The following is a 27,241-nucleotide window of genomic DNA, read 5'->3' as shown; positions in this document are numbered from 1 at the left end:
CTTACAGGGCAGTAGGAGCTGTCTCTGATTATTCTGTTGCTTTTGAGACTCTTTTCCTTCTACTGGAATGTTTTGTTCAGTCTTGATCTGATAGGATGTGCCTGGTCTTATTGTAGCATATTATATAATATTTGCTTGATGTCCCTGGGAGGTCTACTCTTTTTTTGAGGGCATACAGAGAGAGGTTTTGGAGGAGATGGTAGGTGGAAAGAAAAGATTGGAGGGATTAGAGAGAGGGGAAACTATGATCAAATGTAATATATGAGAGAAAAAATAAAAAATAAATTAAGATTCAAAAAACAATATGGGCAATTGTTGTCACCCCTAATTTCCTCCCAGAACTTCAAAGTCTAATCTCATTGCTGAAGATATCATCTACTTTGGATACAAGACTAAAAGGAGTTCAGGTAGAAGCTACTCTCTGAGAACTAGCTCTCATAGTATGAGCAAGAAACACATCACAACTTGCATGAACCTTGGCCTTACATAAAAATGGCAATCCTTGAGCTGCAATCAAAACTGAATTAGCTGGATCTTTTCTCAATATGTCAACTAAAATTTATTTATCTCAAAAAATAGAGCAGAATTTACCTGTAATTATCACTTACTAAGCTAATTGTTATAACAACAAAGATAACAAGAACAATAATAACATTGGCCCTTTCTTGACCTTCAGCATTCTATATCAACCATGATCCTCCATATTTTTAACAGGTCTTTTAGTTTTAGTTCATGATCATAACTAACGTGAGGGATTTGGTGGAGGCTGTATCTGTATGTGTGCATGTTCTCGTGTGTGTAGATGTGAGGATGTCTATGTCCTCACGTGTACACATGTCAATGGAGTTCAAAGGGCAATGCCATCTTTCCCAGTCATTATCTACTTTATTTGCTTTAAGACAATGTCTCTCACTAAACCTGTGGCTCACTTACTTATTGAGGCTGGTCTCTATTCCTCCAGGGAAGGATTATAGCCCATGCTGGTATATTCATCTTTCTCCATGGAGGCTGTGTTCAAATGTCAGTCCTCATGCTTAGGTGACAAGCACTTTCCTGATGAACTCATATCTTTAGAGGGTTACAAACTTATTGCTTGGCTTTCTGCTCTGTTTGGTGAAGTTACTGATGTATCTCATCAACACGCGGAATCATGAAATGCCAAATGGCAAAGGTCATTGACATGCTTACATAAACTCTCTATATCATTTTAAAAGAAAAGAAACAAAATATATTTAAATAAAATAAATTGCTATAGTAATAATAATGTTAGAATAAGATGGAAACATAAAACATGTTCCAGACTAGTCCAAAAAAAGAACTTTGACATAAGCAAATCTTTCCATGTCATTAAAACTTAGTTCCTATTTCTGTCAAATGGGAAGCTTTAACAAGATTAACATTGAGGTATATTTCATCTTATAATTCTAATTCTATTATCCCATCTAATTGGAAGTCAAAATATTACAAATGTGCCTTTTGTTTCTTTCTTCTGTACTTATTGTAGTTATAAAGATTTCCAATGGGTGGAGGTAAGAAATATGTTTTCTCATATGTTTTACCAACTACATGAAGTTCAGGAATATCACATTATGTGGGTATAATTAAATGATCCACTCAGGTAAATTACAATATTTTCATCTTAACTATTGATCTGATATAACTTGAAATATATTAATACATGAGTTTTATATCATATTCTCTTATTAACATCAGGTACATTTTATAGAAAAACTAAACTCAGCTTGTTATACTGAATATTAAAATGTTCACGTAATGAATTAAACAATGTTATGACTTGGAACTCAAATGCTCCCAAAGCTCTAGTTCTAAAGGTAGTGATGGTGCTATTGTTAAGTGGGAGGGCCTAGTAAGGGGAGGTTGGATGAATGGTGGAATACTCAAGTAGATATTGGTACCTTGGGCCTTTCTCCCTGTCTCATTGTTCCTTGGCCTCCATGAAAGAACAATTTCATTTTAAATCTAAAAGAGTGAAGCCAAGAGAACTATGGACTGAAGCCTGACAACACGAGTCAAAACTATTGTGTCTCTCTTATAAGCTAAATTTTCCTGGTGTTTCATCAGAGTTTCATTAAGTCATCATGTTAACCATATGATCATTTGCAATTGCACTAAAAAGACAGCAGCAATTCAAGCTGAAAGTCATCCTTAACTTCAGCAAATTGTCCTAAAATCCTAAGACACCTGACTTTTTGTCATTTGTGACATGTGACTATTCTACAACCATAGGTCATAAAACATTAACACTTAAATGTGTAGACTGTATTCTGTAACCTTGGGATGCTTTGTATGTAATGTGTGAAAAAGTATGAGGGAGAAAACAAAATACAATTAGAAACAATGGGGGGGGCAGGAAAATTTACAACAGAGCAAAACCTAGGGAAAGATAACACATGTTGAAATATTCTGGAAGCTGATAATGCTAATCCAAATAAATACAGATACATGCACAAGAATGTTATATCAGTTTTCTCATCCATTTTCAAGGTAGTATTTCCAAATTCAGAAAGATGAGAGTCATTTCTAGGGAACTGTTGAATCAGGAGCATGAGTCAGAGAGTAAACTTTTTCTTTTATTTCTTCTTTCATACCTTACATCCTGATTGCAATTTCACCTCCCCCCACTTCTCCCAAACCTTCCCTTCTACCTCCCCTCTCCCTGAAATCCACTCATCTTCTGTTATCCTTCAGAGAAGAACAGGCTTCCTAAGAATATCAACCAAACATGGCATAATAAGTTATAATAAAACTAGACACAAACTTTCGTATCAAAGCTGGATGAGGTAACCCTGTAGAAGGAAAAGGATTTCAAGTGCAGATGAAAGAGTAGGAGACAACTCTTCCTCCCACTGTTCGGGGTTTCACAAGAAAACCTAGCTCAACAATAGTAACAAATATGCAGAAGACCTAGCTCAGACCCATGCAGGCTCCCCAATAAGTAAAGTCTTAATGTAGAAAAAGTTTAAAAATAAATGCTGTGAGAACATCCACAAGCAGATAGGTATGCTCCATCTAAAAGACCCAGACTTTTTTCTTTCTCAAAGCATGATGATTTTTGTCCCTCTCATATTTATCTCTCTTTCTTATATGTGTGGAGAGACAGCTTTCTTTCCAAAGCCTCAATATTACCTGCATTTCATAGTAATACATAGTCAAAGATATCAGATACAACACATGAGTTATGGTTACTCCGAAATAGAACAATAACTAACTTAGACAAAAATAAAAAATAAATTATTTATAATAAATGAAAATATTAAATTACACTAAAATTAGCTAGAGATATATGGAAAATTGTTTGACAGTAATGTGAGGGAGACTAAGAATTTCTTTCTTTAGAAAGCTGTAAGATCTAATCATCTCTTGATGGTAGTCTAGACGTAGTTCTGCCCAGTTTGGCAGCAGCCATGAATCAAGTTACTCATAATTTCTTGTGGAAATTTTTGATAGAAAGAAAGAGAGAAAAAGAAAGGAAGGAAGGAAGGAAGGAAGGAAGGAAGGAAGGAAGGAAGGAAGGAAGGAAGGAAAACTAAGCAAACACAGCCTATGTATATACCAAAATTATAAGAAAGATTTAAGGGTAAATCTTCCACTAAGCAATATAGAATCAATATCTAGCCACCATTTCCTCAAAACTCTTGTCCATGAAAATACCATTTGATGTTACCTTGTTGCTAACATTAATAAATATTAAAGTAATCCCACACTACTTCCATCTGCTTTGGTGTTTGTGTTGGGCAGCAGCGATGACACAGTAGCACTGATTTCCACTTGAATTTCCAAGCTAAAGTCCCTGCCATGAGCCGAGTAGGTCACTGATCTTAGCTTTTCTCAGACACTGCCTAAGGCATGGAAATAACAGAGTGAAAACTAATCACACTGAGACAATGTCAAATTGGGCTTAGAATTCTAATTTGTCAAGCTACATTCACTCCATCTGAATGCACAATCTCACCCATTTGCTATCATTATCTATTAAAAACCTCTTTCTATTTAATCTTTGTTATCTCTGCAAATTTGTCCTCAGCAAAGTAAGGTCCAAAATGGTTTGGCGTTGACTAGTCGCCAATGTTTGTCTTCTTGTGAAATGAAAGTTGTCTTTCTGAACTTGGTCGCAAGCATGATGCTATTCCCTCCTGTGCATCAGTAAGGGACTGCACACTGTGTTCCGCATCTAATGAGTGTGCAGCAAGTCTCCCTCCGTGAGTGGCATCAGCATCCTTGTTTGGCATTTATGTCACATCTTTACACAATGTTCCACAATAGAGATCACATCTTGTTCATAGTTAGGATGATGAACAGCAACACATTTTAATTCATACCCCTGATTTTCACTGTTTCCTTCCCACATTAATTTGCATTTGGCTACATTGATCAGTACAGACTGCATCAACACAAACTCTATCTCTCAAGATGGCACGCGTTTAAATCGCTGTAATTTCTTTCGGTTTTAATATGTGTGGATGTGAAAAGTTTACGCAGAAGGTATTACAATTAAGAGTCAGTGAAATGGCTCAGCGAGTCAAGCAACCATCATGAAGACCTGAACACCTGAGTTCAATTCAGAACCTGAAGAGAAAAGGTGAAAAGAGAGAATGGAATCTATAGCAGCCTCCGTGGGCCTTCATGTGCCTGCCGTGAATTCTCCCATCCTCTAATTTCCACATATAATATGGGCACATGCATAATACATTAATAATTTAAATAATAAAATTTAAATACAAATAGTAATAAATTGGAGTTTTTAAAAATATATTGCAGGTGATGGAGCATCAAGCTGTCTCAATGGGCAAAGGTGCTTCAGGTCAAACCTAAACTGAGTTCAATCTTTGGGACTCATGGGTAAAAGAAGAAAACAGACCGCTGAAAGTTGTTCTCTGACTAACACATGTGGCACACACCAACACACATACACAAAAATCCGTGAAGAGATGTTTGAAAAATTAAGGGTATATTACAGTTGAATAGTTAGTTCAATAAATACTTTAATCAAAATGGCATTTGGTTGAGTTCCTGCAACAGAGAACTTTCACCACCATGGTCTAATGTCTTTGACATGGAAGATTACTCTTCAGGCTACCAAAAGAGAAATATAAACACCATCCTCATCATAAAACCTTTGATCTACACTCGGTCCTATTACCAAAATATTCTAGAACAATGGTGGCACAAACTGGATAGTAATAACTACCAATGTTTTATTTGGCTTAAAGCTCACTGCATGAGACAGAACCCATACCTGATACTGCCTGAGTAACCTAGAACCAGAGACAAGAGAGCCTAAAAACCAAGAGTAAAATCAAATAGTACTGGTCTGAAAATCAAATGTAACAAAATGATTCCAAATGACATGCTACTGTACTCTTAGATACAGGCCTTGTTCAGTCATCATCAAAGAAGTTTCCCCCTGAAGTAAATGGCAGCAAATAAAGAGACCCATAGCCTAGCATTACCAAAACAGAAAGAGATTTAAACGCATCGCTCTAAATAAGAAGACAATATCAAATCCTTCCACTTAAAGCTCAGGGAACACTTGGAAGAAGAAGTCAGGGAGGCAGACGTGACAGAGAGCAAAGGGGAAATAGGCCCTCATATGAAGTCAAAGAGAATGAAGTGGCAATCACAAGGCCTACCTACACCAGGTCATCTGCATATGTACTGTAGTTTTCCATTTAGTTCGCTTATGGGACTCCTGATTGTGTTAACAAGTGAGTCTCTAATTTGTGTGCCTTCTCTTGGGTCTTTTCTATTTTTCTGTTGGTTTGTCTTTCTGATTACAACATAATGTTTTTTTCTTATTTTGTTATGTTTTGTTGTTATCTCTTAGATGTGTGTTCTTTTCTAATGAGAGACAGAAAGATAATGGATCCAGATGGGAGAGGAGATGGGAAGGAACTGGAGTAAGAGAGAGAGGAAAGACTATTTTCAGATTATATAGTCTGTGAAAATAATCTTTGTTAACCAAAGGCAAAAATTTATCTTTCTCAATATTATTTCTTGATGCTTATATTTCACAATAAATTCTGCTCTCCCAGAGGTTCTCTAACTGTTTTGCTCCTAGCAGCTTTAGACAAAACTGTACAATGGCAGAAACAACTAGATCCCAACTACATGCCCAGGAATCTCCACTCACCTCCAAACTCCTTCATTGGAAATGAGAAACTCCCATCTAAGGATGCTAGGGTTGCATCAAACAAACTATAAAAGAGCCATTAAAAACCATGGACAAACTAACAGTAAATGTCCTCTTTTGAGATTAATGTTGGTACATGTAGACTAAGAGAAATGGTGAAAGATGACAAATGTGAGTGCTGAAAATTCCTTTCTATTATCCATGATGTTAAAATTCATCGGAATTAAAGCTGGCATTCAGGAAGGCTGTGCGTCCATGGAGTGTGAACAGCCATATCTGTTTGTATAGGACGTTCTCAGTTTCATCACTGAAGTTCCTATGTTCCACAAAGTCTTGCAGCAGTAGGCTGTTCTAGTTTGTCATCCTCCTTCATGCTTCAACAATGTAAATGTTACATTTTTTTCTAGCCTGAAAATTTTCTACGACCTGTCAAAAGAAAGCCTATCAAAAGAAGACGATAAGGTATAACTTTGCTTAGAAACAGCTTGTAAAAAGTTGCTTTAGACAGAGATCTGATCCTCTGAGATTTATGTTGATTCAGTAAATTAAGGTACAAAATGAAAATGTACATACAATCACACCTAAGAAGCAATGAGATTTAGTGAATAAATAATCATGGAAGTCACTGTGAAGATGCTAGTTAGAGACCGCCCATGCACACAGATGACATGCCACTAACATTGGAAGGTAATACCTCTTAGCTCCAAAGTATGTGTTGACTCACTCAAAAACTAGTCATTCAAAAAGGAGGCAATACAGAAAGAACAGCAAAATTTCCAATAGGCACGCTGGAGTAGCCTCATTTTAAGTGAGAAGGAAGTTTGATGATCGTTGTTTCCCAATAGATCATAAAGGTCCAATGACTGATGATAGATAATAAAGCTAAATGCCCTCAAATCTTTAAGAAAAGAAAATAATCAACACTTCGCAATTACTAAGAGAGCGAGACGTTTTCCTCTTTGAATTATTCTTTTTAGAACATTTTAGTGATTTTTCCATGGGTCAGGAAAAGTGTCAACAGATCGTCACTACTGTTTTATTTATCAATCCAGTCCACACCCCACCCCATCTCTGCCCTAGATGTCTAGGCTTCTCAGTAACTAGTGGAACGTCAGTGGGAAAAAAGCCAGCCCTCCAGTCCCCCCTTCTCTGTTTAATCACGAGTAACGGCTTTCAAACCTGAGGCCTTTTTCATTACTTCCAACAGCCACAGAGTTGTCTCAAATTGCAAACAGAGCTCAATTACCTCTGCTCTGGGCTATTGTAAGAACCTAATGACTGGTCTGTAGTCTGTCTCAGATCCACTGAATCAATCTTCCACCTGCTGCCAGAGGGAACTTTCTACCGTGAAGTATCACCACGACACACTCTTAGTTAATACTTTTCACAGTCTTGTCTGTACTTTACATTTGAAAATTATCCAGGAATCAGTCTAGGCTTGTCTTTGATCAGTCAATCTACATTTCCCTTAGCATTCCAAAGCGTCTGTGATGCCCTTTGCAAAATGAACCCTCAGTGGTCATGATTGCTGGCCTTAAAGCTAAGATACCATTCTTGAAGGACAAGACCTTCTGCCTTGTCTGTAATAAAGTACTTATAAAATAAATACAATAATCTTACTTGGATTTGTTTAAAGAAAATGTTTCTTTCAAGAAATAAGACCTACCAGGGACATTACCTTACTAATTATACAAGTATATTATTAATAAAAAGTAGGCTTATTATCTGGCAATTTGTAAGACAAGCGATGTAGCCAATAGGCAGGCAGGGAGAAGAATGCTTTCTTCCTCATCACTAATCAAAGGTTTTAAAATAATGACAAACATTTTTACAATGTTTACTTTGGGTAGATATATAAAGAAATGAGCACCTTAATTTGCAGCTGCTTATTGATACTAAGATAAAACTCAGATAGGACTCCTGAGATATATTGCCTATTTAAGAAGAGCAAGCAGCTGGAAAGTTGACTCAGTAGTTAAGAGCACTTGTTATTCTTGCAAAAGATGCAGGTTAAATTCCATCCCCTGAATGCCAGCACTCAACTCTCATCAACTGCAGTCCCAGATAATCTGATGCTTTCTTCTGAACTCTGCAGATGCCTGAAATGTGCACGGCATACATACATATATACAGGCAAAACCTTCATAAACATAAATTAATAAATAAACCTAAAGCATAATTAAAAGCAACTGGATTGAAAATGTGATGACATGGTACAGGGCTTGTTTAACTCCAGCAAGAACTTGAGTTAAATCACCAACACGATGGAATAATTGCAAATTTAAAGAAAAACTAAAATAAAAGCCAGCAGATTTATATGTTTGTTGATTCAGTGTCCTAGCTTGCTTTACCTTACTATCAGACACTGACCACATCCAAATTAGGGAGGAAGAAAATGATCCACAGACACACCCACAGGCCAATCTGAGGGGGGCAATTTTCAGTTAAGGTTCCTACATCTAAAATAATCCTAGTTTATGTTATACAAACAAAAACTGACCAGCATGCCCAATAATTCCATCTCTTGTCATTTATCTAAAATAACTAGTAGGGAGTAAATGAATTGAAGCTATCAGGAGTGTTTGTCTTGTTAAAGAGAAAATAGAAAGTTAAAGAATCTAGATTAGAGGCTTAGCTGTAAGAGCCAGATAGGCAGGTGTCAGCATACAATGTGTCATTCAGATTAATGACCTAGCATTATAAATTGACATACAGGCAGCAACAAAAGATAATATAGTAATGTAAATCATGGAACGCCACACTGAGCACAGTACTCTATCAAATACAAACACTTTAAGAGGTAATATATCCGCCTGTTAATAGCACAGCAAATAAAATTAAGAAAAAGTTTCTACTTTTGCATATTTGTACCTTTTACACCTTCTGAAAGGAGCAGTTTAAGCAATAACCCTTCCATGATTAATAAGTCTTAATGACCTAGTTAAGGAAACTAGGTGCTAAAGTGCTTAAGAAAAACTCAGAGCCTATTCTGTTCTTGCAGTCTTGGGAAAGACAGAAATGCCATCCAAAACAATGAAAATTAAAATGATAATAAAGATGAGAGGCAAGCATGAGTATGAATGTATGAACTTAAGAGAAAGAGGTATAGTCTAGTTTTCTCCAAAAAAAAAAATAATAATGTGTTCATGTTTATGTAGTTGTCGTTAGTATTTTCAAGCACAGGCTTATAACGAAAGTGGGTGTTAAGCAAATGCCCTAGGCTGTAATATACAATCTGCTAGTGAGCAGAGATCTTACAGAAGCTAAATCTTCATTTGAGCAACTGGTTTCCAAGTACCATCATGATGCATGCCTAAACATAGTAAGAAGGTAACCACACAGCAAGCAAAAAAGCAGACATTACTCAGAATAGAGGCATCTGCCTGGGAACACTCCCACCTGCTGCAATCTTTACCTATAATCACCTTATCTGGGCTATTTCTTCTGCTCAGAGTTCAGCAGTCCACTTTTCGCTGTGGTCTTTTGGGCTTTGCATTCCCAGTGTCTCCTGCCCATAATTACTGTTTTTAACAGCACCTTCCATTTACTGACATGATGCATTTCCTCCCATCTCTTGTTTTCCTCACAGAAGAAGCCAGAAGATCGGGAATTCTCTTTTTTAAATTTATATGTTTTCTAACATTGAGAAAAAAATAGGTCCTCAAGGTGTATTTGCACAATAAATCAATTAGCTGGATATGAAAGGAAAGAGGTGGTCTGTGATAAAATATGTTGGTAAAAGAGATAAATGATCCAAAATAAAAAACTTTATAATTGGAAAATAAGATGCCATGATACCTGGAGAAGGGAACTCTGAATTAAAATTCAGCAACTAAGTAGAAAACGATGTGGAATTAATAGGATCTATAAAATCATGATTGAAAGAAGATTTCCTAGCCAGAGATGAATAGTAGAATGATGGAGAAGTGAAAGCTATGATTGATTAAAAAATAATACTAAGGAATTCAGGGAACGTGAGAGATCCAGTAGGATAGATGGTAAAGACCAAGATGTGGAAATGAGGACATAAAGAATGACTAGGAAAAAAAAAAAAACTAAAAGGAAAGAAAGGCAAAGGTATGGGAGGAGAATGTCATGCCTCTGACCCCCAAGGGGGGAAAAAATCTTCAAAGCAAAAAAGGAAAGATGGTGGTACTTTTCCCATGAAGGAATAATTGAGATTTTAGGGCATAGCGAAGGGACCAATGGGCAGATGGCTGTAGATAGTAAACATGATACGTTGGTAGTAGGTAGCAGTGCTTCAGGAGCAGAAGTCTGGTAAACTATCTCACACGGGCTTGAGCAGCACTCAGGAGGCTGAGGCAAAATTGTCGTGTGTTCCTGGCCAGCCTGATGAGAGAATATGAAGCTGTCTCAGAAGAGAATAAAAAGAAAAAATAAATAAATAAAAAGGACCGCCTTCATAACAAATACCAATAAAGGAAAGGGTTAAACCAAAGAGCCGTAGAAAAACTGAAGTGTCATATAGTTTTTAATAGACTAGGTGGAGAGACAGCGTGCCAGGAAAGGGATGGGACAGCTGGGACTGGGGACATGGAGACAGAGGAAAGGTCTAAAATAGATCTCATGGGGACTGAGCCGGAGTACAGAAAAGACAATTAAAAAAGACTGCCAAATAGCAGCAGCAACCAGATTGAAGGCTGAAAGCATCCAGTTCTAATGAGCCAAATCTGCAGGGCTTTGTTTGCGTCCAGCAGTGCTCACTCTCCGGGGAGACTCGGTGCAGAGAACAGAAGGTAGAGGTATATTCTATGGCAGGGACTTGCTCTGTGAGCGAGGACACAAAGGCTATTGCTGAAAACGAGGCAGTCTGTGGCATGCATGGGAGCCTGACTCATTTCAATGCAGCAGAGCAGCAATCTCTGAGTCTGGCCACTGGCTATTTCTAAGGGAAGGAAGAAGGGTTAGTTCAGATGTTCTTAGGCTGCCTGCTACCTAACTCTTCCCGTAAATTAGGGAGACACTGATTTCTTACCCCCTGGTCATGTCCATTCCTACTGAGACCATGGGATCATCAGGAAGAAGCAAAGCAACATGAAATTTAAAAATTCTTAGTAAAGGATTGTCTTGAAGGGACCCGTTAGGGAGTGCCGGTGCACAGGGGCAGAAGGCGAGGATGATTGACAGGAGAGAGGGCACTCTCTAGAACTGCATACGTTCCGAAGACACTAGTTACTAAGTTCTAAATAAACTACGTATCAGATGGGTAAGATGGAGTTTTGTTGTATGCAAGCCGCGTTTACTAAGCGATGACTCATCTAAGTAACTCCCAATGCTTATGGTGAAGTAAAGGCTACACAGTGAAGGCTGGGCCTCCTCTTTACCGGCTCACTTTACACTTCACGTCCTTAGCTACCAAAACAAATCAAGCCTATTCCACACTCAGGTGGTTGCACCATCTATCCCCAAAGACCTGTCATTTTACGCCCTTACGTTCACCAACCGAGATTTGTCTTTTTCTAATTTTATTTTTTTATTTCAATTCACATTCCAACCACAGTTCCCCTCCCACCCCTCCTCTTCTCCCACCATGCCTACCCCCCAGGTGTCACCTCCCTTAGAATATCTTCCTAAGCATCAATCTGAAGTGCTCTTCAGCCATGTACCCGCCCCATTACCTGGTTTGGGAGTTAAGTACGTATTTTGATTTGCTGTTTTTTTTTTAATTCTTGACAAAGATAATGTTTATCTTATTTATAATTTATAGTATGTTTCTGACACAATATAAACCCTAGAGGGAGCCCTATCTAAGTCACCAGTATACCTTTAAGTTCCCTAGAATCTTGCAAGCTCATAACATATATTAAATACTTACATGGTAAGTGAATGAATGACACAGTGTAGAGTCTTTAATTTCAAACATGATGGAAAGTTACACAAAGCACAAGTTCAATGCCAAGGTTCTGTATCCAAAAACTGGGAAAAAAACCATCATGTTCTTGCCTTATAAGTCACACTGACACTCTCTACCTTGTTCCCCAAAGTAAATACTATGAGAAAGAATATTTTTACTGTGGATTCAGGCATACGGGACAAAACAATTCAATATGTAATCACAGTGTGTTTCAATAAGAATGTTAAATGAACGTGTGAAATAAAAATGAGTAATTTTGATTAAGCTGAGACATGGGGTCTGGAAGTATGTTTTTCAGAATTTGAACACTGTAAGAGTCTATTAGCTGTGTCAAATATATAAACAAAGTATCAGATGAATTTTCCATAAAGTATGTGTTATAAGCAGTGGTTTCAGTTTGTATTTTGCTTAATTAAGAGATTTTTGAAAGGAAGAAGAATATGTGTTCTTTGTCATGGAAAACAATCTCCAAGTAAGTAATTACATCTCCATCGGAGTTTCTCATTACTTGTGCAAAGTATTCTCAGCCAGTTGACTTTCATCAAAACAGATGAGATAAAAATGCAGGAGTTAAGAATGTCATCAAAATAAAATCAATAATAGTAATGAATAATTGATGGTGCAGAATTCAAGCTGACCTTAAACAGCTCTAAAATAGAGCTAAAATTACAAAGTAACATGTTTCAGCATCTGCCCTTAAGATACAGATATAGAAACAATAACAAAAAGCATTATTAAACACACACAGAAAATTAACGATTGTATGAAGATCGGGTACAAATAGAACTAATATATAGACAACTTGATTTAGATTTTGCAAACATTACAAGGTCAAGAAACGCAAAATAAAGGGATGGAGAGACGAATCAGGACTTAAAAGATTTTACTGATCTTTCAAAGGATCTTAACTCCCTTCCCAGTACCCAGATATGTGTCTCATAAGTGCCTGTAACTCCAGCTTCTGGACCCTGAGGGCTCACCCATACACACACACACACACACACACACACACACACTCACACACACACACAAGAACTAAGGAAGTAATTCATCCTTAAACTGATTTTGTAAGGAAATGTTTTCGTGCTTAAAAATTACCATCTAAAGTAAATTTAAATTGGTTCCTTTATTAGGTAGCAATTTCATAAGCATACTGACACTATTTGATTCTAAACGCAAAAAAAAAGAAAATCCAGCCTGCAATTCATAATCCCAGAGAACCTAGACAACAATGAGGACCCTAAGAGAGATATACATGGATCTAATCTACATGGGAAGTGGAAAGAGACAGTAAGTTGGGGGACCATAGGAGAGGGTTGAAGGGGAGGGGACAGGAAAGGAAGGGAGAAGAGAAAAATGTGTAGCTCAATGAAATCAACTTTCAAAATGCTCAAAAAATCTTGTAAAAATTAAAAGAAAACAGCAAAAAGCAAGAAAACAAAATGGGGAGTGTAACTCTCCAAATGCACAAAAGTCAAATTTCTAATCTACTAGATTAATAAATCTTTTGTCACTCTTTTGAAGAACCTTAATTTTAAGCTAAATATTAATAACCAAGGCAATGTTAAAGGTCCATTGTGAGTCCATCAATAAATGGCCCTCACTATAAAAGGAGAAAGACTCAGTTTGGAGACAAAGGGTACCTTGCTTTATTCAATCAGTCACTATGTCACAGATATGAAAGACAGCAGCCACCTCCCACTGCTTGGACAAGTGATACAATGCAATCAAAGACATTCTTGAATGAAACTTGCATTTCTAGTTTTGACACTCTTAAAACCTTACATTAACAGTTAGTGTTTCAAGATTAAGATGGTATTGATCCGCAAAAGAAAAACAAAAGGAGAAAAACTAAAATATTTCTTGCCTCTTTATTACCTAAAGAAAATGCAAAAATCAAGTTGCATACACATGCACGTACATAATTATGTAGGTAGTCATGTATCAGTCTCAAACACTCAGCAGGCTCCAAACTTAAATGGCAATGCTTATGGCTCAAATCACTTACATTTATTAGTTCTTTTCTTTGCCTGCCTAACCCTCCTCAGAGAGTAGCAATTTATTTTTGAGCATTCTAATGGCATTGGATACAGAAAGATAAATCAAACTGAAGCAGGAAAAAACTAAGTCCTGTTCGGAAAAGAAGGCTATAGTTAGTTTTACCTACGAAAACTGATGCTCTGCTCTAAAACAATACCACTGCTTCTGTGTGCACAGACACACAGGACACTTTCCCTGAGGCTTCACAGAGTAGATGTCAGAGCTTTATCAATGAATTCCCACCACCCACCATTTTAGCACCACAGGTCAGGAATACACATTCTGAATTCAGACTGATTGCTAATTACCCAACTATTTCTTAACCTTAAATTTTGAAAGAAAAATAATTATCATAAGAAATCTTAGTGTGTTATTAAAATAGAATAGATTGCTAAGACACCACGTAAGTTTAGTTTTAATCACTATTCCTGGGTTAATATAGGGTTTACAGCCACCAGAACAACAATCTTCATTTGTAAAGTATTATATGCAATCAGTATGTTAAATGACATGTCTTTACTTTAATGCTAGTGAAAAGAGACATTAGGCCAGTTATTGCAGGTACAACATAGAGAATTCTAAATGAAACACTTGATGGCACATCTATGTTTTACTCACCAGTGGTTTCCACGATGCCTTCTAGGATGACGACAACCTCGAATTGTTCAGTTTGCATGCTTCTCTGGGATAGGTCATAAAAAGGGCTTTTGGCATCGATCACGTGGCAAATTGTGAGAGGGGACACAAGAAAAAGTTGATCTGCCCCTGTGCTAAAACCTACATCCAGTTCAAGTTGGTCAAGGGGAAGGAACTCACCCTCAGGTGTCTGCCGAGACTAGACAAGCACACAGAAAAAGAGAAGAAATCACCACTGGAACTGAAAATTTCAAGGTAGCCCCACAATCATCTACATCTCTGCCAACATTCTTCCCTATCAATCATCAGTAATGTAATCCAGACAAATCATTATGCAGCTATATTTTACCAAATGGGCTAAAATCCCACATAGCTCATACAGAACATACATGCATTATTTATAATAAACAATTTGTTGTAATTACCAGTCCCTAACTCCTGAGCTTTGGAGAAATGCCTGATGTAACAATGGCTGTGAATCCAACCACAGAACTGAGTGTGTACGTGCACACTGCTTGATAGATATCTCTGCATGGTAAGCAAGGCCATGCCAGAGTGGCCTTCCCTCAGAAAGCAAATGAATTTGCTGAAAAATGCTGACCACAGCTTTAGAAGAGCTTTGTCTATTTCTTGAAAAGCAACATGAAAAACGTTTTTTGTTTGTTTTTTTTTTTGGTTCAGAAATTTAGTAAAGTAACAAATGAACATAAAACTGAAAAGACACTATCATACTAAATTGTGAAATGTACCATAGTCTTAAAAGGCATGGACTATTAGTTCATGGTTTTGATTCTCCTGATAGTAATAAACTGTAATATAATTCTCTACTCCTCTCTTTATGAATTTTAAAATATAGCCAAAATGTGCCCTGCTGAACTTGTTTAAACAAAATAGAATTTAAAGTTAGTTGTCTTTGACAAATGGTTCATTAAAAAAATCTCATAGGGCTGGCTCTTTGTTTCAACATAATCATATGAAAGCTTAATTCAACAAACCACTTGCTTTCTAAGACTGTGAATGAAAAGCAAATATCAGCAAACCATAAAAGTTGTCTTACTCATTCTTTTTGTTCCATTCATTTTCATTTTGTTTATCATATCTATTATATACAATAGCTCTACAAGCAAATATTTAGATATAACATAAACAACAGAAGCAAAACAAGAGCTGCTTAGTTAGACTTATACAGAAAGCAACCAGTGGGAATGGTTCTATCCCAGTGATCAAATAGGACTTGAAACAGTCCAGTGTATTTTAAGACCCCTCATCAACTAATTTAAAAAATGGAAAGGACTCTAGAGCATGAGTCTGCCCAAAAAAACATTCATTTCAAGACAGAGATCTTCTTTTCATTTGGAGTTCATGTTTGGTAAATAAGGCCTAGAAATTCTGAAGAATTGCTGAATAATCTGTCTTTCCTGAAAAAGTATGAGTAGTTTTGAGTCAGTGATGGTGTATCATCATTTTGATCACCACACAGGGCTTTAAAAGCTGAGCTGATTCATTTGAAAAGTTCTATTACAGTTGGCAATACTGGAAATTTTTCTTGTGTAGGAGAACATTCAGGAAAAACACTGAGATTACTTTTCTTCTCTAAGTAGAATGCAAAAGAAAAAGAAAAGGAGGAAAGAGAACTTCTGGGAAAGGAGGAGGGGAAGAAATAATTCCCCATCACACTTTTGTTTTCAATCTCTGGGAAAACCTGCTTATCAAAATCCAAAACCTCAGCACTAGCAACCAATATTGGAAAGCAAATGATATTTTCAAATCAGTATGAAAAATACTTGTTTGAGGCTTCTTCGAGACACCTATAGTCTTAACATATTGTTAATTCAGTAAAATAAGAGTAAGATTAGCAACTTCCCAGCTGTCAGCTATATGTTGATATTTGGTTCATATATGAAAAAAATAACAGACAAACTGAAAACAAGAACAAAGACAAACAAAGTCCACTTTATTGTGTTTCCATCTAAGAAGCAACTAGTGTTATACAAGCACAAGGTGATATTCTGAAATCTATAATTAATGACTAAAATTTAGGTACTTTTTACTCTATTCTAAGTTCTTTTCTTTTGTACTACAGCATAGACAATGTCTTTAAATTCTAATTTTTTTGTAATATTTCTCCAAAGGAGATAATTTTTGGTTATCATATGATAAACCAAAACTAAATTTGCCTAATTTTGGATATATTTGTTATACTTACCTCTAACTTTAGAGAAAATTTTATGCATAATATTCCCTCACCTTCCATCAGCTGAAGAAAGAAAGAGGCCTAAGCACAGTCACACTATCAGGGGATCAGCAGGCTTGCCAGTAAAGTGGCTTATTCAGATATAAGCAATTTAGATTTAAACATACATAAATCTGCTGTAGGAATTCCTACAGCCAGTAGCCTTTAAGTTACCTGCCCGCTTGGGCATGGCCTCTTATACTATAAATTCCGATGTAAAGCACCCATTGCCTCTCTCTTCCAACTGCAGGATTCCGTTGCTGTTCTCCATTCAAGCAGAGAACTGTGATCTGTGAGTCTACGCCTAAATAAATAACCCTTTATTATACTTAATTCTGAACTAGTGTGGATTTCTTTTTAGCATCCATCTTCATAGACCTACTACATTCAGACTCAACATGTCTTCACTTTGGAAATATTTGTTCATTATATTCAAATTAATGCTCTTTATTCCTCCTCTCATCAATTGAGAGTGCTCTCACAACTCTGTGTCCTCTCCAGATCGCCCTACCATGGGACACTGTGGAGAAAGTGCTAATAACCTCACTTATTTGGATGGTGCTTCTGGTGATTCTTGTAATATCAGTGAGAGCCCACACATACTATTAAAACTTTTCCAGCAGGCACTATATAATATATCGTTTAATTACCTGAGATACTTCTCACATACTTCCAAATTCATCATCCAAGTCTTCAGCATCTACTTTAGGACATCAGACATTTTCACTATAAATTCATTCATTTTTTGATCTTTGTCTTTTTGACTTGGCATTAGACTATGAAGTCTATTAATAACTAGAAGCAGATAGAGGGCTTTGGTCCAAGTCAAAGGTGAAAGACGTGATGTTAGAGAAGAGGCTGCATGGAAGACTGGACCTCTCTGAAGTCTGAACTGTGAGAGTCAAGATCTGCTACCACTGATCAGCCAAATACTTTTAAATCTACAGAAAAATGTAGGCGCCTACTACATACTTTCTCAAAGCAGATATATTCTTTATTAGATTTCAAAAAAATATATAATTAGGAGTTCCTGATTCTGGTATAAGTCCCATGATTTTCCAGAACAAAGCAAACGAAGTAAAAATAAAAGCAAGCTACTTAAGTGGGGGAGGAGAAGTTGAGACTTTTTGTTTAAAGAATTGTGACATGTGCATGCATAGGGAAAATAAAGATAAAGAGAAAAGGATAGTTCTGTAACTAGCCTTATAAAAGTATGCTGTATGCTACGTTGTGACTATATGATAAAACAGTACCATTTATACCCTATGAGCTTCCTGTCTCGTGTGGCTAAAAACTACTTTGTTTAAAACAGAGATATTTGATAATAGGCAGAATCTTTTCAGATAAAAAGGTATTAACCTTTCTTAATTATGTCATTGTAAGGGTTGTGAATCAAGAAGGAGGGTTCCATCAGTAGAGTGTTCGTAACTAATGTACTTAGACCCTGCAATGCGACAATATTCCTATTTCAAATGGAGTAGAGACCATGGCTATTACCTGGACGAAAGTATGAAATAGTGGTCTGATTAGAGAGTTATCCACATTGCCTTCAAATGCAAAACAGCTGCTGAGAATTTGTATGGAAATAGTAAAATATGTAAATTTTAAAATTTATGGCGAAGATTCATGGAAGTTGTAGAGTTAGTGAAAAAATAAGTAAAGCTAGGAGGAAAGAAAGCTATGAAAAATTAATAATTCTAAACAACTTAGAAGATAAGTTGGTGAAATTCTGATCTGAAACTAGCTCACAAACAACTGAATTTCGATTTTGTGGAATCGTAGAATGATACTAAATGTTGATCTATCACCCCAAAGTCAAGCTAGTTGCTAATATGAAAACAAAAGGTTTTTTGAGTTAGAGGAAAAATTGAGGGGCTCTAAGACTTACTAATTGTTTATATGAACATAAAGTTTTGAAAGAATTTTGTATAAATTTAATGGTAGTAATAACTTTTAACATTCATATTAAAACATCTATGTAACAAATATTCAATAGTGATAAGAAAAGTAAAACAAGGTGGAAAGGACAAAACACCTTCTCTCTTATTGTGTCTGGAATTTTGCTTCTCTTTAACGGTAGAATATCATATCTATCAGCTTTTATACACCATGTGTATGGTGAAGTCACAAAGAAAAATACATAGAGTCTAATCAGAGTAATATCCTAAAGCTAAAAGTAGGAAATATGTCTTAGACATGTACTAAGACGAGAAATTAAACTGCCTTTGTGACTCAAAGCAATTATGAGATGTAGGTCAGAATTTACGGTAGTTAGAGAAACATGGAGACCTAACATTCCATTTGGACTGTGATAGACCTTTGTACATGTATTTGGATGATTAAAGCTTGAAATTTTAGCTCCTGTTAAAGTCAATGCCAAGATTAAAGATTGTTTTCATGCTAAGCTAATTAACCCATAAAATATCCATTTAAATGAAAGGAATGTACCTTATTTAGATGTAATGCAATTCATCTTGTAATAGATTATGTGAGTCTTTTGTATTTTTCAAATTAAAGCTCTGCTTTGTGTCACTATGGGGGCCTTTTGTTGGCTTTATAATAGCTATGGGCAGGATTTGTATCCCTGTTTGTACATTAATTTCCTAACAACACCCTTCAGTCCATAAAATGCCGTTTCCTGCTTCCTTTTGTCATTTGTTCTTACCTACTGCTGTTTGCTTGTGAGTTTTTACATCCCTCACTTGTCTTTATACTTTTTTAAAAGTTCAAGGCACCTTGGGCTCTTTAAGAAGCATATTTAAGGGCTGGAGAGATGGCTCAGTGGTTAAAAGCATTGCCTGCTCTTCCAAAGGTCCTGAGTTCAATTCCCAGCAACCACATGATGGCTCACAACCATCTGTAATGAGACCCTCTTCTGGCCTGCAGGCATCCATATAGACAGACTATTGTATACATAATAAATAAATAAATATTTAAAAACATATTTAAAATGAAAACAAAACAGAAAATATTATTACTAGTGTAAAAGGGAATAATAACTAGAGATTTTTGAAAGAACACAAGATCTGTATCTATTAATGAGTTGTCACACATGGGTCAAAGGAAGCAATGCTAAAATAAATAGCTACTGTACTGTTTTTAAGGTTATAATGAGCCTATCTAAAACAAATAAGATCAGGCCTAGCCCTTAGCGGTTCTGAGGGCCTCCATCTTAGACTTTTCCCAAACGTTGGCAGAAAGTGTTGATCTTATTCAGGTATACCCATTTTTGTGGATTGATGTTTTTTTTTTAAAAAAAGAAGTTAGGGTGTAAAGAAAAGTTTAACCAAGGTCTATTTGCAAGCAAACAACATGAGGTTATAAACAATGGAAAGCAAAATCACATTTAAGTGCAAGAGAGGAAACAAAAGCAAATCAATACATTTATGAGAAAACCCAAGAATCATTGTGGTTACTGACTAATAAAATGCTTGGATAGGTCTGGGGATATAACTCAGTGATAGAGTAATTTCCCAGTGTGGGTAGTCACTGGGTTATACCTCTTGCAGTAAATATATATATATATATATATATATATATATATATATTAGTAATAATCAGTAGTAATAAAAACAACAAGAAGAAGAGATTTGACCAAGGTTATGTCTCCATGGTAGAGGCTTGCTGGCATGCGTGAGATGTTAGGTTCCCAGCACTAAGAAGAGAGTAAGAGCTTGATGGTTTTGCAGACTGGAAGATTGTTTTCTGTTGCATCTGACTGTGATCACAGTCCTACTGTAGAAACCACACAGCATCAAATTTTGATTAGCCATATAAACGGAGAAAAGAAAATGTGTACAAAGATAATGTATATGATGTTAGAAGAAGAAAACAATGCACCCTAATACCTTTTAATGGATGAAAGTTAAAAGCTGTGTAGGGTCTCTCGGGGAAGATAGTGACTGTTGGCAATGATAGAAATACGAAGAAACAAGAATATGTTCCCTTGAAAAAGCTCCCTCTTACATCATCTAAAAGTGTGCCTATAATAGTTTCCTCTTTTGTTTATAGTGGAAAATATTTGAGTGTAAAGAGCAATATTTGGATAATAAACTATAAGTTCTTGAACATTTTACCAAAGATCACTTTATTCCTCCTTCAGTAAGAGCAGTCAATCATTAGTGACTGGTGAAAGGAAAGGTATGTGAGTTTTGCATTTGCTTGAGAAGTGGAGGTGTTACTCTCCACTCCTTGGCCACAGAGCTTTCAACCACCCAGTCCAGGCACTTTCATCAAAACTGCTCAAGGAGAATATATTAAATTAATCTATCCATGCTATTAATTAATCTCTATTCCTTAGGTTGATGGAAAGACAACTAAAATAAAATTTAAGACTAAGTAATGTTAGTTTCATGATAAGAGGGAAATTAATAAGAATATCTACTTCAAATGGGTTTATAGACGTGTATTTATACTTCATTAGATTTTAGACATTTAAAATAACTTCAAATTATACCCTTCACTTTTGATTTAATTTGTAAGAAAATACTGACCTCTCTAGTCTTAAAGCTAGGAGACATGACCATGATTAGTCAGAGGTACATCAGTGTTTTCAGACAGAAAATTGAGGGGTGGTATTTAAACACAAATTTTCTTTATGTAAGTGAAAAGTAAAATTGAAACTAAATAGAAAAGTTAAATCATTTCCATTAGATAATTGTGAACTCCAAATGTCTTCCTAATAGATCATAAGATAGTAAGTACATCACTAGTACTCTAATATTTCAATGTGATATTGTTTTTATCACCTTGTATCAATATAGCACCTGCTCCAACATTATAATATTTATTTCTTAATTCAAGATACTGTTCTTGTAAATGTGGTACACAGCATTTTGTAGAAAAATCACTATGGGCATACGCACCACTATACAGATGAAGAACCTCAAATTCATTGTACACATCTGTATCAGTCATCTTTAATTGTATTCTTAACTTATCAAAATAAAATTTGGCAATGTTTACAACATCTAAGATAAATTGCATGTAAAAAATGTCAGCTTTATTTGGTTTGAAAACTTAAGAGAATGATAATAACTTGAACTCTTATGCATAGGATAAACTATTCCTAATGAAAGTTTCAAAGTGATATCTGCACACTGATTCCTTGACACAGGCTGTAGCACTGTTAGAACATTCAACGTGCCCACTAGGCCTCTCGAATGAGGCAGAGGAAGAGTTCACTGCACACACGGTAAAGAGCACATACCAGCACCACTGCCGTAAGCACATCTGCAACTCATCCATTTACTTAGCTCTACCAAACCACTTAATTTAAACAGATATCAATAAAACACAATGTTACCTTAAAATATATCAATGCTGTGCAACTAAAGTGTATTATTTAAAAATTGTCAATTAAAATTACATAATCCTAGTTATCCTTATGAAAATATACACCAGAAGCAGGCTGGAAATTTTACACCCTATTAGCAAAAATGTCATTTATTTACTAACATGGCATAGGAAATACTCATGTGATGAAAAGAGACAGGGCAAGTGAGCTGCGTTAATTCAAGCGCTGCATTGGGCAACTTGGTCAAGAATAATTAGGAAGAAATTTTATCAGTGATAATGGAAGTGACATAAGAGCAAACAATTTTTTTTGTATTATACTGGAAGAAAACAACTGCATAGTAAGCTGGAGCTGTATAAAATCAGATAGAGTTGAATGGTGCAAATTGAATTTTCAAAGACAAAATTTTCTCTCAATTCGGTTATCAGTCATTTTATTACCTCTAAGTCCTGAACCTGGCTGTGCTTCTTTATATAATCTTAGTTCACCCTTTGTCAATAATAAACTATTCATTAGAGGTTGTCTTTTTAAATTCATGAACATTTAAAAATCACTCTGGAAAATCTCTCAGGAAGAAAGAAAGAAAGAAAGAAAGAAAGAAAGAAAGAAAGAAAGAAAGAAAGAAAGAAAGAACTGTGACACCTGTAGACTGTGAGAAGTAAACTTTGATCCCTCCTCCTCAGACTCTACCTGACAAATAACTAGGGCCCTTCTTGTTTGTGGTGGTGTCTTCCAAGGGTGACAAGGACCTTAATACCTACTCTATAAGCTGTTTGCGTTAGCATTCACAACACAATGTTAGGAAGCAGTCGTCTTTAATGGATGCTGAAAAGCTTCAAGTAAAATCTGTAATTGACAAAGGCTTCATAGAAACAGGCAATTAAAAATCAAATTAACAAGAGACTACACTGAAGCTCTCTAGCTTTCACGGAATATTTCTCACGAAAAATATTTAGTAAAAATAACAATTGTAAAGAAACAGATATGGCATCTTCTACTTTTCTAACAGCTGCTTGGGTCCGTGTGTTTGCTTAAAAGATGACCACAGTTAATTTACTGAGTCCTAGGAAGCAATGCACCTGGTGGTGTTATTGGCAGGGCGGGAGGGAGGGGGGTACACCAAAAACATCTCCAAAACTAAAGTTAAGGAAACTTCAACAGCCAATTCTTCAAAATAGAAGCTTAAGTGCCTCAAGTTTAGGGAAGTAATGAGTTGACACCAAACCAAAGGAGCTCTCAGGACACAGCAGCATCAGGAAAGCAGAGCACCTACTTCCCTCAAAGCTCCAGGAGTTCACAGCACTAAACATCACCATCAAGGTGTGTATCAGTGCATCTAGGGGAGGAACATAAACAAGAGCGCCAAAGTAGGGGCAAAAACAGAACTGGCAACTATGCCCTCTGTCCAATCCCCAGGTCTCTTTCCCGCCTCCTTGTTCCCAAGAAGTTTACCTTTGGTAGAAGGAAAAACCTAGGAGAGAGCAGAGTGGAGCCCAGGGTTTTCCGAGAAGCTTATTCTTGGTAGAGAAGGGGAGGGTTGCACTTACCTTGAGCAGCTTGCAGCGGATCTGCGCGGATACCATGTGGCTATTGCGCAGGTTGCCCACCCGGAACATGAGAGTGAGTTTTCCGTCCCTCATGGAGATCACCGCATGCTCGCTAAACATGAGGGTCTCAGCGCGCTTCTTGGGCTGGGACATCTTAATGAACATGCAGCCAATGAGGAAAGCGTCCACGATGGATCCCAGGATGGACTGGAAGAGGAAGAGGATGATGCCCTCGGGGCACTTGTCGGTGATGTAGCGGTAGCCATAACCAATGGTGGCCTCGGTCTCGATGAAGAAGAGGAAGGCAGAGGGGAAGTTGTAGACATTGGCCACACAGGGAGTGTAGTTGCCGACGTGGGCTTTGTTCAGGTCGCCCCGGGTGTAAGCGATCACCCACCACATGGACGCCATGAAGAGCCAGGCCACGGTGTAGGTGAGTATGAAGATGAAGAGGTTCCAACGCCACTTGAGGTCCACCAGAGTGGTGAAGAGGTCCGAGAGGTAGCGACTGGTCTCGCTGCCCAGGTTGCCGTGCTGCACATTGCACCGGCCGTTCTTGTCCACGAACCGCTGCCGCTTCTTCTTGGGTACAAGCTGCTGCTGCGGGCCCTGCCCTGGCCCCTGGGGTTGCAAGCCCGAGCCGCTCGACGAAGTGGTCACTACCTGATAATCGTCCCCAAATTTCCTTCGGAGTGCAGACATAATACGGAGGGGCGAGCCAGATTCAAACACGAAGCGGAGGCACAGGAGCCAAGCGCTGCAAACCAGCACCAATAAGGAGGTGGGGGCAGGGGACGAAAGCAGGAGGGGAGGGGACGAAAGCAGGCGCCTGGGTGGGGGGTTGGGGAGCACCCTGCAGGTAGCAGCAGACTCTGCCCCTGCAGACGCTTCTGCTCCCCTGGGACAGAGGCTTTCTTTCCAAGAGCAGTGTTAAAACAGAAGTGTTCTCCCACACTCAAGGCAGGAGGGATGCAAGGTGTAAGAACCCAAGAGAAATGTTGTCTCCAAGCTCTTTGAGGCTCCTCTTCGCTCCCCCCACCACCGGCATCCCGAGTCACCTCTTACCTTTCCAGAGCACCCCAACCAGACTATCTGCAACACCTCTGAACTGGCTGCTGAAAATGAACGAGTTTGACAAGCAAGTCCCACCCCACCTGCCAACTCCCCAAGCTGCTAAGCTGCACTACCTGCTTGGACCAGACCCTCCCCCCTCCCAGCTGCACCCTGATCAATCACCCCCCAAGAGTGCTCCTGGCTTCCTTGTCACTCCCACCTCCTATCTTTTAGCCAAAATCCCGCCCAGAGGCATGTCGGCTGGGCAGTGGTGCAACGCCCCCTACCCACGCTCTGCTGGCTCAGAATCCCCCGCCCGGGACTCCAGAGACCTGTACTCCTGCCGTGCGCGGGCGGACGAGTTTCCACGCGCGCGTGCCACTAGGGCCTTCGTGTGAAACCTCGGGGGCTGCCAAGCCACCCGGATGCTCCGGGGAGCGCTGGAAGCCGGGACACTCACCCAGGAGCAGAGGACAGACAGAGCCGCCGCAAGAAACCGAGGCAGTCCGGCAAAGCACCCTGCGCTCAGGGCTGCCTGACCCTTGCCTACTTTTCCTGGTATTCCACGGTGAGAGCCAATGCAGGTCCCTCAGTCTGCGCACCCCCTGGGGGCACTACAGAGTCTCAGGCAGGAGACCCTAGTGCTCCAAGCAGAGACTGACTTGGATGCCTGACTCTGGGGTTCCTTGACGCGTGAGATGCCCTCTTTCCAGGAGCCAGAGGGACTGCTTAACCGAGGTCAGACTTTCAGGTTAAACACTGGCGTTGCTCCAGCTTTTCCAGTGTCTCGCAATAGGAACATTTGAGTCTTCATTTCCTGTTTCTCCTATTCCATATTCGCGCTTTAGCTGCCCCGTGGATGGAGGATGCGAGGCTCAAGCAGAGACAGCGGGGATGAGGTGTGTGTGCTGGTGCGTGTGATCAGCTGCAGAGCCGCGCTAGCCCCGCCTGTCCTTGCCTTCCCCCGCCGCTCCACCAGCCTGAATTGCACCTCCGCGCCTTGGTTGAGCCTGCAGTGTCTGGCAGCTTACAGAATGCGAGCCCCTCCAATGAGAAACCGCTCTAAATCTGCTCCCTAACCACAGCCAACTCTTTCCTCGCCCCCTTGCATCAATCAGAAAGCCCCCAAGCAAGCAACAAATGCTGCTTTCTGTGAGGAGTACAATATGTCTCTATTCCTAGGGCTCTCGCGGATGCAAATACTAAGATTTGGGAATGCATCATCAACAGAGATCTGGCTTTCAGATAGGCATATTCAGAGACAAAATTTACAAAAACAGAGAGACTTGACAATAGGAACAGCCAGGAAGGGCTACACTGAAAGGAAACTCCCAGTCCTTTCTGAGAAAGATTCTATGAGAGAGCCTTAGAATATCTAGAGTTAGCCTGACTATAATTGAGAAGAAAGTAATGAGTTTTAATGGCCCCAGCCTGGCAGTTAATTTAATGGAGGGGCAAAGTGCAGAAACTGCTGATACAGCTAGTGTCCATGAGTAAATGCCAGCTTGTTTACCACATTTCGTGTTCGTTTTAAAATGTCTTATACCATATTCCATTCAGTCCAGATACACAAAGTTGGTAGAAAGTCAACTCTTGCTATAAAATAAAAGCGCTGCTAGGCATGCCACACGAGAGCATTTCTCCACAGAAGGCACAGGCTCCTGTGCTCTACCAGAAACCCTCATACCGGTGAAGAAGGAGGACTTGGGAGCCTTGAATGAGCACTGTAAAACATTCAGCCCAGGTATAGCTGCTCCTGTCGGGCTTCTTATAAGATGTTACCTATTTATTCTCTGGAGGTTACATAAGGACAGTGACACTACCTAAGAGGTCAGCAAACTTATTCTCTGGAGATTACATAAGGACAATGACACTACCTATGGAGCTCTGGTCCTGGACTCCTAAGGCCTGATTTGAATCCTAGCTGTGCCATTTACAGACTGTGCGACCTTGAGCAAGAACCCCAATTATCTCCTTTGGAAAAAAAACTGAGAGTTTTCCCTTTCCCCAGTCATGATATAAAAACCAAAGGGGAAAAAAGTGACTGTAATTTTATTATTTCTCCTCTAAAGGCTATACTGGGCTATCAAGATTTAACAAAGCCAAGAGGAGATTATGAATGAGTTTCTCAAGTTGTTGCCTTGCTGAAATAGAACATATATCCTCATCTGGTCTCTGACAGCCTCCCCTCCACCGTCCACTATGCTCTTGGCAGGCTGCTGCCCTCAATTACTGAAACACGTCCAGACAACAGCTGACCCCTGGGCCGGTCCAATATCTCCTTCCTTTCTCTGTAGTGATCCTGTCCTCTCCTAGGTGTTGCTCGCTCCAGAAATCTCCAAGTTCTCTGATGAAGTGTGAACTCTATAGGGCAGACTTCCTTTCCGTCTCAGGCCACCTTGTCTCATCA

The 27,241-nt window shown here is 38.4% G+C and overlaps 1 protein-coding gene across 1 annotated transcript in view; it reads right to left on the bottom strand.

Annotated features, from left to right (window-relative positions):
* The window catches only part of Kcnj3 (potassium voltage-gated channel subfamily J member 3), a 135,046-nt gene extending 108,088 nt beyond the window's left edge, over positions 1-26,958 (bottom strand). Inside the window, exons 1-3 of the mRNA XM_026778598.1 lie at positions 25,292-26,958; positions 23,779-24,535; positions 14,685-14,901 (exon numbers count right to left, since the gene is read on the bottom strand). Of these exons, the coding sequence (XP_026634399.1) occupies positions 14,685-14,901; positions 23,779-24,480 (919 nt within the window). The 5' untranslated portion in view covers positions 24,481-24,535; positions 25,292-26,958. The remainder of the gene's footprint in view (positions 1-14,684; positions 14,902-23,778; positions 24,536-25,291) is intronic.
* Positions 26,959-27,241: the final 283 nt, after the last annotated feature.

The sequence above is a fragment of the Microtus ochrogaster genome, chromosome 4 (assembly GCF_000317375.1).
Source record: "Microtus ochrogaster isolate Prairie Vole_2 chromosome 4, MicOch1.0, whole genome shotgun sequence".
NCBI classification, from domain to species: domain Eukaryota; kingdom Metazoa; phylum Chordata; class Mammalia; order Rodentia; family Cricetidae; genus Microtus; species Microtus ochrogaster.
The sequence above is the reverse complement of the archived record's forward strand: the minus strand, read 5'-3'. Positions and strand labels throughout refer to the sequence as shown.